The sequence below is a fragment of the Protopterus annectens genome, chromosome 4.part0 (assembly GCF_019279795.1).
Source record: "Protopterus annectens isolate FY-2018-M chromosome 4.part0, PAN1.0, whole genome shotgun sequence".
Taxonomy (NCBI): domain Eukaryota; kingdom Metazoa; phylum Chordata; order Ceratodontiformes; family Protopteridae; genus Protopterus; species Protopterus annectens.
The window spans coordinates 1,066,510,708-1,066,524,070 of record NC_056733.1 but is presented as its reverse complement, the minus strand read 5'-3'; the positions used below and the strand labels follow the sequence as shown (position 1 = coordinate 1,066,524,070).

The 13,363-nt window shown below is 39.5% G+C and overlaps 1 protein-coding gene across 1 annotated transcript in view; it reads left to right on the top strand.

Annotated features, from left to right (window-relative positions):
* The first annotated feature begins 6,249 nt into the window (after window positions 1-6,249).
* FGF18 (fibroblast growth factor 18) overlaps window positions 6,250-13,363 on the top strand; it is a 172,458-nt gene continuing 165,344 nt past the window's right edge. Inside the window, exons 1-2 of the mRNA XM_044069001.1 lie at window positions 6,250-7,755; window positions 7,927-7,963. Coding sequence (XP_043924936.1) covers window positions 7,724-7,755; window positions 7,927-7,963 — 69 coding nt within the window. The 5' untranslated portion in view covers window positions 6,250-7,723. The remainder of the gene's footprint in view (window positions 7,756-7,926; window positions 7,964-13,363) is intronic.

Genomic DNA, 13,363 nt, shown 5'->3' with positions numbered 1-13,363 from the left:
ACCTGAACTGCAAAACTGAAAAATAATGCCCAAAAGCCACAAAAGGGTGAAAAAGTTATCTTTAAGTACTTTTAGAGAAATTCAATAAGAAGCAGAGAGAATATTTCTAGATGTAGTCTAAGACAGAACTCACAACATTGCCAATACAACTGAATGTAGAAACAAACCATGCAGTTTATTGCATTAGGGATTCATCATATCATGCAGATACAGAGTGTAATCAGTGAACAAAGTATGTTAAATAATACAATTACATCCACATGGCAGTTCCCATCAGTCCATTCTGTGGTATCAGAAATTGCAAAATTCACTGAGTGATATAGAGACATTTGTGCTGCAGAAAAGGGTCACTATATAATGAAAAACATTTTCATTTTCTTGGAGATTTTACATAAATGTTCTTTTTTTGGCTGCATCTGGACAGACTTTATGGTAAATAAAGTCCAGCAAGTAACCACTTTGTTGAAAAAAGACCTCTTGCACCTTCCTTAAGACAATGTTCTTAATTTTTCTTCTTCATCTTAAAGAAGCATATGCTATTTGCCCTGCCAAGGTTTTCCTTTTATATAAAGGCTTCATTAATGTTATTTTCTCTCCATCTACTCCATATGTGAGCTTTTGCTAAGATGAACTTTCGTTCATCTAATATAGACCCCAAATTTAGTGGATTACATCAGACCTTAATCATAAAATAGGTATATTGTTGTGCGCTGCTGTATGTGTGTGATGGTGTGGCAGTAAAGCACAGAGCATTAAGGCTATGCATTGCTAATGTGCTTCCTCTTTTACTTATTTGGCTGCATAGGTTCTACTATGGACCGCTGAACTACAAAGCCAAGAAATAATTCTATAAACACAGGACAGCAAAAAGGTTATTTTAAGCATTTTTTGCAGAGAGATAAGCCCCCCCCCCACTCCCCCAAACCTATATATACCAACTCCACAGTCACACCAACTGAAAGAAGGGACCCACCCCCCCCAAGAGAAGGGAATCATTACTGGCACAAACTTAGAAATCACACCAGCATTGATTGCCTATGAAAAATAGCTATTGGTGTTACATTCCTTAGTGTTTTTTCTTCAGGCAACTGACTCTTCAGGAATTTCACCTCAGCCACTTGTAGAAGAGCCGCTGTATAATGTAGAGCTTTCACAGGTCAATGCTTCTGCAGCATCCCTGATGTTTGCATCTAGTGGGTCTTAACCAGGTTAACACAAATAAATAAAATCTTCAGTGACAACTTTAATTCAGAGTGTTGAGCATGAAATTTTTATTACAGAAATCACAAAGTGTGATTGTATTAAATCTAGAATGTTCAGGATGTGGTACTTGTAATCAGTAAGGGCCACACATCCTCAAGTGCATGTCTTAAATGAATGAGTGAGCAGTTTTCCTCACTAGAAATTAATATGTTACATCTGAGATTCACTGAGACAGTTGTACAGTGAGAGTTTCTTATATTGGAGATGTTAAATTGGGAGGGTGGCCTAATGGTTAAGGGGTTTGTCTTACAAACACAAGGTGCAGGGTTCAAGTCTCACAAGGGATACTTGGCTAGGCTTAAAATGGCTTGCAAGGGCAGTTAGCCTAGTACTAATCTATGAACCTATGAATGGCATCTGTACTATTTGCACATATGCCTATAATGTCCATTGTGTTTGTACAAGAAATGCTGGCTGTGCTTTGTGTCTGGCTTGTTCATTATGAGGTTTATGTCGCAGTTATATGGAATTGCCACAGCTGATACATTAATTGTCAGTTTGCTGAGTTCTTATGTCATTTGTTGTTCCTTAGTTGTATTGTATGTAACTTTTGTGTCACAAGGTGTAAATATATTATTTGATATGCCTGTAGTGGCCTTGTGAGATTTATTTATTCAGCATGATATGATGCATTAAGTCTGGTCATCACTTGTTTTAGCTAGTTAATAAATTATGTGTAATGGTTCTGCTATGTTGCAAGTAGCACATACATTATCAGTCTGAGACATGTTTTATGCTTAGAACTTTGTATTTGTTCCTTTTGTAGCAGTTGTGTAGTACTTGTTCTCTTTCAGTTTATACGGATTTATGCAGTAAGAACACAGATCTACAGTGTCTGTTACTGAGTTTGTAAAGCGGAAGGATGTGTGTGAGGATGGAGAGTTATACATATATAAAAATCTGAGAGTTTACACAGGGTATGAGCAAATTTGATGCAATATTCAGAACTAAGAAAATGCCCCCGACCTTATACATTTCCTGAATGATTCATTCCAATGATGTCAACAAATGGCAACTTATCCTTTCAAGAAAAGTGTTAATTTGTTATAAACTGCAAAGCTAGGATGTGAAATATTCATGCATAGTTTTACTACACTCAAGTGGATGGGTTACATGCATCAACATGAAAACTAACAATAGTTTGACTGCTGACAGCAGTTGTATGTCTGTTTGTCCACAAGGGGAGCCCTACATGATAATAGTAAGTCAGTCACTAGGCTAGACAGCATAAGACATGGGAATAGTTTACAGGGCATGATGTTCTTTGTGTTTCACTGTTGCAGTCATCAGCTGTGGGTTATCCCTGCTGTGGTAGCCCTTGGCCGGCCCGAATACCAGAGTCAGTTGTTCGTAAGTGTACACAACTGTACTTTATGCTGAAGTCACATGACCTCTTTGCAAGGAAGTATGTTGCAGGAGTATCAATATTTATTTTAATTAAAGAAGAATTCTTTGGGCCTGTTGAGTGGATACAGGGTGTGCAGGAGACCACCTTAGGCAGGTGGGGAAGATTGTACTGAAGGAATGGCAGAGGTATTTGTTGTGAGTGTTTGTATGTGTGTATGTATGGGTCCCCTTCAGAATGCCGAAATTCAAAACTTCGAAATCCATATGATCGCAGACCATATGTTCGAAGTTTTGAAATACCGACATTCTGAATGGGAAATCGCATATAGCGCAGACCGAGAGATTTCCCTTGTTCTCGCTGTACTGCAATCTTGGAGTTGGTATATTTAAGTAGGGGGTGTGTGGGGGGTGCAGGGGGGAGAAGTCCCCCTGCTATACACAGTTTAATGTGTGTTTTTTTTATTTTTACGGGTCTAGTTCACATTTTTGAATATTCAAATGTTCGATCATATGGTCTCGGCCATATGAATTTCGAACATTTGAGCATTCGGTTATGTGAAGTAGACCCGTATGTATATACCGAGGTATTAGACTGTACCCACAGCACTGGTAACAAATGAATGCAGTGTGTGATTTATTTGGGATACTATGTGTGAATTTCAGCAGCACATGGGGGGTGTATCTGGTAACTACACTGTCAGTTAAGAGCATTGTAGAGCTAGATAGATAAATATTTTTATTCTGGCGGATCTGATGGCAAATGATAAAGAATGGAGTGAAATTCCAGGTTAGTGAACTGGCCACCAGAAAAAAATTACACTATTACTGGGGTTTACAGTATGTAGGTACCTAACCTGGTAGTTGATTATCTGCTCACAATGGGTTTAAACTATTTAGTTTCTTAAAAAAATCAAAATTACACTTGAAACTGCTCAGTGTTTCAGTGTTTCTACCTAAAACTGGAACTCGAAGCTGTTTTCCAATGAACTTGGATTGATTTTCTTAACTGGGGTTCAAACTGTTCAGAAACAGAAGTAAACCTTAAAACATTTATTACATACACATGTAATTTGCAAAGTACTATCACCGCTACCTTTGACACTCCCACTATACACCTGCTAGCCCACCCTCACACTCACCTTCCACTAGCAAGAACCTTCCAGAATTACTCCAGCATCACTTTCACGTGCACTGTAGATATGCTTTTACTTTTTGTAGTTTTTGTAGACCGGCTATATATATATATATATATATATATATATATATATATATATATGCTATTCTATATTTCAGGGTGATCACACCTATTTCATAGGTCATTTAAATACTGGCTCATATTTTGAACATTTTTTAATGTTTTAGCCTCGAGTTTCCAACACACTTTCTTCTGTGGTACACACTTCATGAACTGTTATAAGAACAAGAAGTTCTGCAACTGAATTTGTTACACAGCATTATATTTCAAGTAAAAGTTGAGAAGCGTCTAGTTTTCATTTAGTTATAAAGCTATTTTCATAATTTAGGGCAAAATGTTTTAAAACAATAAGTTCTAAGACTGTATTGAATTTACTGAATGCATCCTATTTAATGCTAGCATCTGTTAATATTCTGATCTTAAAATTAAATGAATATGACAACTAAAATTAAATGAATATAACCACTGACACTTCTATGACCCAGGCCAAAAATTCTTCTTCTTTAACCTGAAAGGAGGTTTTACATTTGCCATGGTAAACTACCTTCCGGACAGTGTATGAACATTTTGGGAGTATAGTACAGTTCTGTGCAAGATATTTCAGTGAAACAGTCTTGTTGGGGGGGGGGGGGTAGTTAAAATCACATTCCATGAAATATTTGTCAAAATTCTGAAAAATGCTTTCATGTTATGGGCAAAGCCTCTCACACCTCCTGTGGAGGGAGGGCTGTTCTCTCATCCAATATTTATTAGAGACAACTCCAACATGTATGCGTACAGGGGGAGTAAAAGAATCCTCACCCCAAATTTATAGCATCCATGCTATTACACATTGTCTTTTGTAGCTGTGAATTTTTTAAAAGGCAGTAACACATTTACCGTCACTTCAACAAAAACCTTACCCATCAAAAACTGTCTTTTTGATAGAAGACTACTTTCAAGAAAAAAAAGACTCTCTTGTTTTCTATAAACACAACGTCCATGCCCTCCTTAACTATAATCAGCTAAGACACCTCTGCATCCCAGAATGAAAAGAGCATTTCCTTCACTGTGGGTTTGTGGTCACACAGACGTGGCACATTTTGGGACATGCCAACACAGTCAGTGGCAGGGGGAGTCAGTGTCAGTGGGTAACCCAAAGGCATGCTATACTTCCATGTAGCAACCCATCTGTGCAAAAACTAAAGTGATCTGCTTTTGTTAAATATTGTTTTCAGAGTGAATATCACCAGATATGTAACTAACTATGCATAAAAACAGCATGTCAACATTTTTGGATCAAATTCTGAACTAAATACACAGTCATTTAATTCATAATTCACCTACATGTTCACCTGGAATCTATAATGTAGATCACATTCATTCAAAGGAGGTCTTGAATTTAACAAACACCTGCCATTTTTCTTTCTTTTTTTCATAATGCATTAAGAATCTATCTATCTATCTATCTATCTATCTATCTATCTATCTATCTATCTATCTATCTGTCTGTCTGTCTATCTATCTATCTATCTATTCCTTCATTCATCGGTGTGTTTATTTTGTGGAACAGCGAGAAACTTCATACTTGGCATTACTAGAAAGGAATATAAGAAATATATATTTTTTTGAAAAATGGGCTGTGATACACACATATTGGACACGCACATAAATGTATACCGATGAATTGACTTACATATAGTAATGCAGGAGGCTGTTTTCAGTGACTGTACTGTATTTTAGCAATAATATTTTATTGTACAGTAAGTACTGTGTAGCACACTCCCTGTCTGGAAAGGGAAGAGTGAATCTGTACAGAATAAAGGCTGTACATCTCCGGTACTTACTCTTGGGTTTGCCCACTGAAAGTATAGCGCATTCCTTGTTTTAGGCTTTCATTTTCGGTTTGCAGTCACTGTGAGAGAGGAATGCTTTGATAATGTTCATTTTCCTTTTTCATTTTGTAAACTGGCGTATGCCAGGTGTTGTGCCTGAGATGTTTATTGCGTCTCTATTCTGTAAGGTGTGTGAAGCCATGCTCCTTAAGTGGAGTTCTTACAGCGACTTGTGAAGTGTTGCAACCAAAATGGGCTGTGAATGTTTACTGTGTGTTCTCCAGGGGCTGCCTGTGGTGGGTATTAGATCCATATGGGGTTTTAACTATTGGTGTGAAGGTTAAGGTGGTGCGCCTCTTAATGTTCCGGTGGCGGGGTGTGGTGGGGGTGGGTTATAGTAAGTCAGTATGTGTGTTAATGTTGTGATGTGTCTTGGTTTGCACAGAGGGGTTAATGTACCTGCTATGTGTGGTGCATTCCTTTCTTTTTATACAGAGCATGTGTACGTGTGTGTGTGTGTGTGTGTGTGTGTTGGGGGATGTCCATTGAAGCTCCCTGTTTGATATTATTGTTCCTTCCCTCTGAGTGACTCTGCTTCCTGCTTAGCCTAAATGAACAGCTACAGCCCCTTTTTGCTGCAGACAGGTCCTCGCTGCCGTTAGAGCTGGACGCGTCCACAGCTAGTGTCTACAACTGGCCCCGGCATTTCTGAGTACCAGCCAGCAACTGCAAGGGCAACCGCATGCCTTTTACTAAAAAGAAACAGTTCCCTTGAACCTTTCATCCTGGGGTCACTGCGGGGCTTGAGGCGCTCACTGATTCCGAATTAGAAGCTTAAGGATCTGAAACATTAATCTGACAAGAGGAGCATTGCCGACTTTCTTCCCGGACAGACCCGAAGCTGTAAGACAGATAGATAGCTTCTGCTTTTCTTTCAGGCTGATTTGCCTGGCTGGGAATTTTTGCACGGAGAAAGGAGGCAGCTTTTGCTACAACCAGCATCCCTCCTTGTTGTGAACGACTGGAGCTAACGTTGCATGTCGACCTAAGGGACACTGACAAGCTCTCTGTGGGCTTGCAATCGTCTCTGCCCCTTGCCCTTTGCCGGATTTAACAGCACTTTCCTTCCCTTCAACGCACTAAAAACGAAGCGTTTAGTGGGACTTCATCCCGGGACGGGCGTTCCTGGCACCTTACTCCACGCACCACTTGACTGACCCTGAGGATGCTGCTGGTTCTGTGCTTGTGAATGTTGATATTACTATTATTGTATGTACTACATTACCGGACTTCTACTATCGGAGGCTGACCTTCCTCTGCTATCAGCTCTGCACCCTGATCCCCGGAGGTGATGCTGAGGAAAGGCAGGAGCTGCATCAAGCAACAGGACCATCAAAAAAAGGTGCAGCTCTAACTCAAGCTGCTTGCTAGTAGCCTTGGGTTCGAGACTTGGGGAAAGTGACTATATTGTTGGAGAGGTACTGGGAATACAGGACTAGCCGTCTCCAGGCAGGAGTTGTACAGTGAACTTGGTGCAAAGAGGTGAGAACTGGAAACTTGGAACTGCAAAGTAAAGTGGGAGTCTCAAACTAGGGAACACACACTGTAGAGGTCCGTAACTGGACCCTCGGAATGCATACTGACCTCTGCCCGTCTTTTGCTATCCTACAAGAGGACGAGAGGATCGGTGCTAACGGGGTCATTCACCAGCCATCTGGACAACACTCGCTGCAGACAATTTATCTTGCGAAGCTTCGCGAACTACATTGAATGAGAATATCTGCACAGGCTATAAGGGAAGGGGCAAGCGAGAAGGGAGGAAGGACACTTATTCCAGTGTGAGTTCGGGTTCTCAGGACCGTATTTTCACCCTCCTCTTCACCGTCTTCACCACCAGCACCAGCGTCCTCCTAATACAGCTAAATCTGTACGACCCCGATGGATCTTCCTTGCCTTTGCAGGGTGATATTACCTACTAGTCCGGGACCCCGGTTTTCCAAGAGGAGCTATCTGGTGACAAACAAATAGAGGCAAAACCCCATCAGGTGCAGCAGCCCGCCCGTTCGGAGGGAGAGGAGAGGGACCCCCTTGCAGCAGTGCTGTCATGTCTCCCGCGCTGCCCGCCTGCACCTGCCTGTAAGGACCCACAAACTCATTCACTTCTTGCACTTTTTGTCAGCTATAAGACCTTTGAGTTATAAAAGAAGGCACAATCACAAAAGTAAAAAAAGGCTGTTTTATTGCAAAATATTTAACCATTTTCAGGCCAACCATGACGCCCTCTTCTTGTTCTCTTTTTCTCCCCAGATGTTTGCATCTACTGCTGCTGCCCCTGCACTTCACGGTAAGAGACACGAGTTTGGCTTGAACTCTGCTCTTGGGGGAGGGGGAGGAAGCGTGAATGATGCCAGACGTCAGATGTGACAAGAAAGTCCAGACATAATGTGTGGTATGTGTGTATATTGGTGGGGGTGGGCGAATGCATCATTAATGTATTACAAATAAACAACTCCCTGCACCTTTCTAAACTTAGTTTGGCAGCAAACTGTGTCTGTTATACACTTAGGTATCACTACATTGGCTAATAAGCCTAACGTGTCAACCAGATTCCGGCAAGAAAAATGAGGGAGATGCGTTGTGTTTTTTGTAATTAAGCAGAGATGAGAAACACACACACACACACACACACACACACACACACACACACACACACACACACGTTTGGTGTGAATAAAATGCTATCAGACTGCCTTGTGGATACACACACACACACACACACACACACACACACACACACACACACACACACGTTTGGTGTGAATAAAATGCTATCAGACTGCCTTGTGGATACACACACTCACACACACACACACACACACACACACACACACACACACACACACACACACGTTTGGTGTGAATAAAATGCTATCAGACTGCCTTGTGCATGCACACCACAGTCTGGCTTCTGTTCTGCCAGCTAGTTCTGCTTCACAACTGGGACCCATTAGTTGGGTTTTATTTTACACATTTATTGCCAGCAAAAGGGGAGGGTACTAACAGGAGGCAGTCGGTGTAATGCTCATAAGGGAATCTGAACTATATTGCAGCAGCTAAAGTATGGAGTTGAGTTGTGTCTTTATTTTGACAACCACGGAATTACCCAGTATGTTAGCACTGAAGTAATTCATAGTGTAATTGACTGCAGATACACAAGATGGGGTAAGACTGCAACATATATTCTTTGGAACCCAGTTAAGGTATATATGAAATCAGCACCAACAGGTGATAAGTAGAGAGTAGGCTAAGAAATTCCAGCTCTGCAAAGTTTTGACATGAGGGTCACTTCAGACTGGATCAGCCCCAACATTTCTGAATGTGGGAGGTGGGTACCTCCTTGCAAACTCCCTAAAGCAGACTGTGGTGACAGAGTAAACTTTAACTCATTCAATGAAAAATGATCACAAAGGTGGGGCAAGTGGGATCATTTCTAATGTCAGTAGGTAGTAAGCTGTTTTTTATACATATTTTGTTGTTCTATGGAAATTAAAAAAATGCTAACATAAGAAAACCATGTGTGCATGGAAGAACGGTATTAGGAATATAATTTTTTGTGATCTATATTTTAATGTGTTTTTGGATTAACTTTGTAGGTGCTGTACTGTTGGTTGTTTTTATGTGACTGAAACAGGGATCATAGTACTGATGGGGGGGGGGTTCCACAATGGTAACGGGATTACTGCTGAGTAGAAATGGACAATGCTGCCACTGAGTGGATGCGTACTTGCTAATGAATTCCTCCTGCTTATGTGGTCGGTAAAGTGTGTAGAACAATACTGTTTATTTTATTTAGTTAAATTCTTCATTAGTCTTTTTAGTAGAAGTGCTACTTCTAAAGGGTTCATTATCGTGCAGGATGCCAGAGAAGTAGTTCATTTTTTTCCTCTCAATCAGTTAGCAGCAAACTATTGTTACATTAATTATTTCCTAAGTGAAATACAGCAAACAGCAAGGCAGATGACAAAAATACAAAAAGACACAAACTGTTGAAAGCAGATGTATAAAAGAACTAAATATAATAACAAATGTAATTAATTTAGCATGACTGGCACTAGCAAGGAAGTCTAGACAGGTGGACTGACAGAATAACTGTTGGTTCAAAGTTATAAACAAAGGTCAGTGATGGTCAGGTAGGAAGGAGGTAGGTACGAAACAATGAAAGTATGCAATGTTCTTTTTCCAGTGTGGTATTCAAAGTGCTCCAGTTTGAAAGAAGGGGGCACCTTCAATGAAGCAAAAGTGAAGTGGGAGATGTCCGAGGAAGGACTAAGGTGTGTGTGGGAAATCTGCTGCAAAATGCTGGAACACTGCAGTATTGCATCTGCAACCAAGGAAGTGTAGGGCATTCAGTGAACTGAATGATTGCTATTGTTTAGTAATAACTTATTAAATCTGCATGATACAGGAAGGTGAGGTTCTCAGTTACAGTCAAGATACCACATGTATACTAATTTAGTAGTGTTAATGGTTTTCTTTTGGATCTACAGAAATATTGGAATCTTAACAGGGTTGTTTCAGATGTAACCCAGTAAATTAAGAATCTGGAGTCAAGGGTAAACAAAATTGTACTTGTATTGGTAAGAGCATGGGGTTGTGGAGTAAATCTCTTATAGTACTGGTAGAGTGATTCACAGCTTCTGTTTACCTTGTCCGTATCATTGTTAATATGCCCCATGGAAGTAGCTTGTTGTCGTAAATAACCCCAAGATATCCTAGAAATGGCAGCCTGCTGTAGCATTACAGTTTGAAAGGCTGGCAGGCAGCGTAGTCCTTAGTTACATGCCGAGGTTTCACAAATAGTGTGCTATTCAGTTTTAAAATGTTTATGTGAGTAGACACCATTCCTATATAGCAACAAAACAAAATTTAAAATAAATTTCCATTTTTTTTAATTTTTCTTGTGTTGACTTGGTAAGCTCATGAGGCACAGGTCTCTCTTTTCAGGCACAGTGTGCGAACACTGTATGGTTAAGCGATTTGGTCTGAGTTGAACAGTTTTTTTGCATGTGGATACTGAGAGATTCAGACTCGACACAACATGCTGAAACGTATTAGTTATTAAAATCCTTAACACTATTAAACTGCTATTTTCATTTAACTTTCTTTTATTTTATTTTTCTCAACAATGCAGGTACAAGATCTTATCATCAGCACACAGTAATGTTTTTGAGGATACCCTCATCAGGATGGGGAGGTAGGGAACAATGCAAGGGCTACGAATCATTCCCAGTAAGTTACCCTTTATTTACCTGGGAGGAAGGAGTTGGACATCTATTCTTAAATGACCTAAAACCTGTAGAAGAAAATGCGCAAATAACATTCTCCTTAAGTCAGTACAGTGGGATTAATCAGGACAACAGGGGACATCATATAGTACTCAGCAGCAAAATATTTAGAGAAATCAGTAAAAGTAACCCCAGTGGCAGGGTGCTTACTGAATAGATTTGGTAAATTCCACTACGGAAATAAAATAACCCTGTCCTGAGTACAAATTATGCTGCTGTTACAGCTGAGATTTATTACAGTGTATTGATATGGGAGTTGGACGTACATTGACGTAGCAAACTAAAGATTACTGGTGTAAGTGCCTGGATATTTCTGGCATGTGTTGTTGATTGACAAGTAGTACATTTCTGCAGCGGAGACATGCAGATAGTAACCATAGGTTACTTGGGTGTTAAATGGCAAGCTTTTAAGACAGTTTTCAACACTCAGTATCTAAAACCTGGGCAAATGTATGCATTTATTTATTTGCTTAGTGACTTTTATTACCCGAGTTAATAGACATAGCTTACTTACAGGGGAGATCTGAGAGGTATTAATACTGAATAGGGAGACTATGGCCAGGGTACTGGGGAATTCCTACTATTTTTAGATAAAATGCTAAGTTCCCTTACTCCTTCAATTAGCAGAAATTAGGTTTTTGATATGGCACTTGATTTTTTTCTTTTATTTTCTTTTATGTTGTGTATTAATTGCAATACTCAGAAAAAAAATGAAAGTTTGTATGATTGAAAATGAAAACAAAGCCAAACCTTACTCTTTTTTCAGTAATTGTCATAGATTCTTTTATGTCCACATGAGCTATCACCTACTGTGGCAGAATAGATATCAGTTTAATGGGCCATCCAAAGGACAGCAACTTAGGAGTACAGTGCCCACCTACACTACAGTGTCAGTATTGGAAAATGAATCTAAGTATCTTGTGTGGTAATAAAACCCACACATGCTGCACGTGATCAGTCATGAAAATGGAAATACAGATTCAAGCATACAAATGATTTTACCGTTAGTAGATTACAACGCATGACAAATCATTAGATCTAGCTTCAGAATATCTTTGGGTGTGACAGAAAATTGTCTTTTTCCAACAGTGCAACTCTTAGGAAATAAAGTCATGTACGACGATGCATGAACGCTGAGTGATATGTTAATGGGATTATAAGGAATTATGAGTTTCCCTGTCACTGGTATGTTGTAAGTGGGGTATGGGTTCTGTACTACTAGCAGGCAACTTAGTACATGACTGAAACATGCTATTCCTATTTAAATAGTATTGTGTCTTCTTATAAATATATATATTTTAATGACAGATAAGGATCACACAATCTATATATTCTACCAATTTATCGAATAGCTGCTGGTCCTATCTAGGACCACCTACTTAAACAGGTAACTCTTGACCAATTAAGAGAAAATAATAATATTTTTTTCTTTCTCTTTTTCCCTCCATACATGCCCTGTGCTTGGTATCTTAAATTCTTTCCCCCTTTTTGGTGCTACTGCTACTACTACATAATGAAGTCTTCTTCAGTCATTCACTGCCCTTTTTGTAAAATAATACTTCTTTGTATATCTTGTGTGCTGTCCACCTTCTGTATCCTCAAACCATGTTGTCTTTCTTTCATATATATTTTTTTTAACAATGGTACTTACTTGGACCCTATATACTCTGCTGAGATGCTTAAAAGTTATATCATACCCCTTTTCCCCTTTCTCAAAACTATACGTTAAACACTTTTAGTCTGAGCATGTTTTGTTAATGCACTACTTATTAGAAACCACTATGAAGGTACTTGTGCTCCTAATAATGGAGTTCTTTAAAGGTTCATAGGAAATTACTAGGCTCACAGGTTAAGATCCCTTTAACGCCTAGCCAATATAACCTGATTTTACCCACTATATGGCCAATAGGGGCAAGAGGATATGTTTAGCCATAAGAGTAATATTACTCTGAATTTTGCATGGTTTTGGAGGTATGGGTTGACTTTCAGAGTACATATAATTGTGGAATTGATAAGCATATTATGAATATTCAGTTGTGCACAATTGTGTCTTGATGGGTGCCTTTTAAGGTATTACTGGCTGGGATGATAATGGATCTGAGACAGTACTCCTTGTAGAGATGTGTGCAGGTATGGGACATTATTTTTACTGTATGTGTATCAATGTGAGGTGTGCTCTAGGTGGAGAATGTGGGTAAATGGTATAGAGATATTGGTTATTGCAGCTAAACAGGATGTGTGTGAGAGTATAGGGTACCTTTACTGGGACGTTTGTGAAGGAGATGGAGAGCTTATGTTCTCCTGCTTAGTTTGTATGTGTTTTCTTAGAATGAGGTGTCTGTGATGCCACAATAATCAGAATTTTGAAATGCAAGTAGGGGACAGTTACTACCATACTT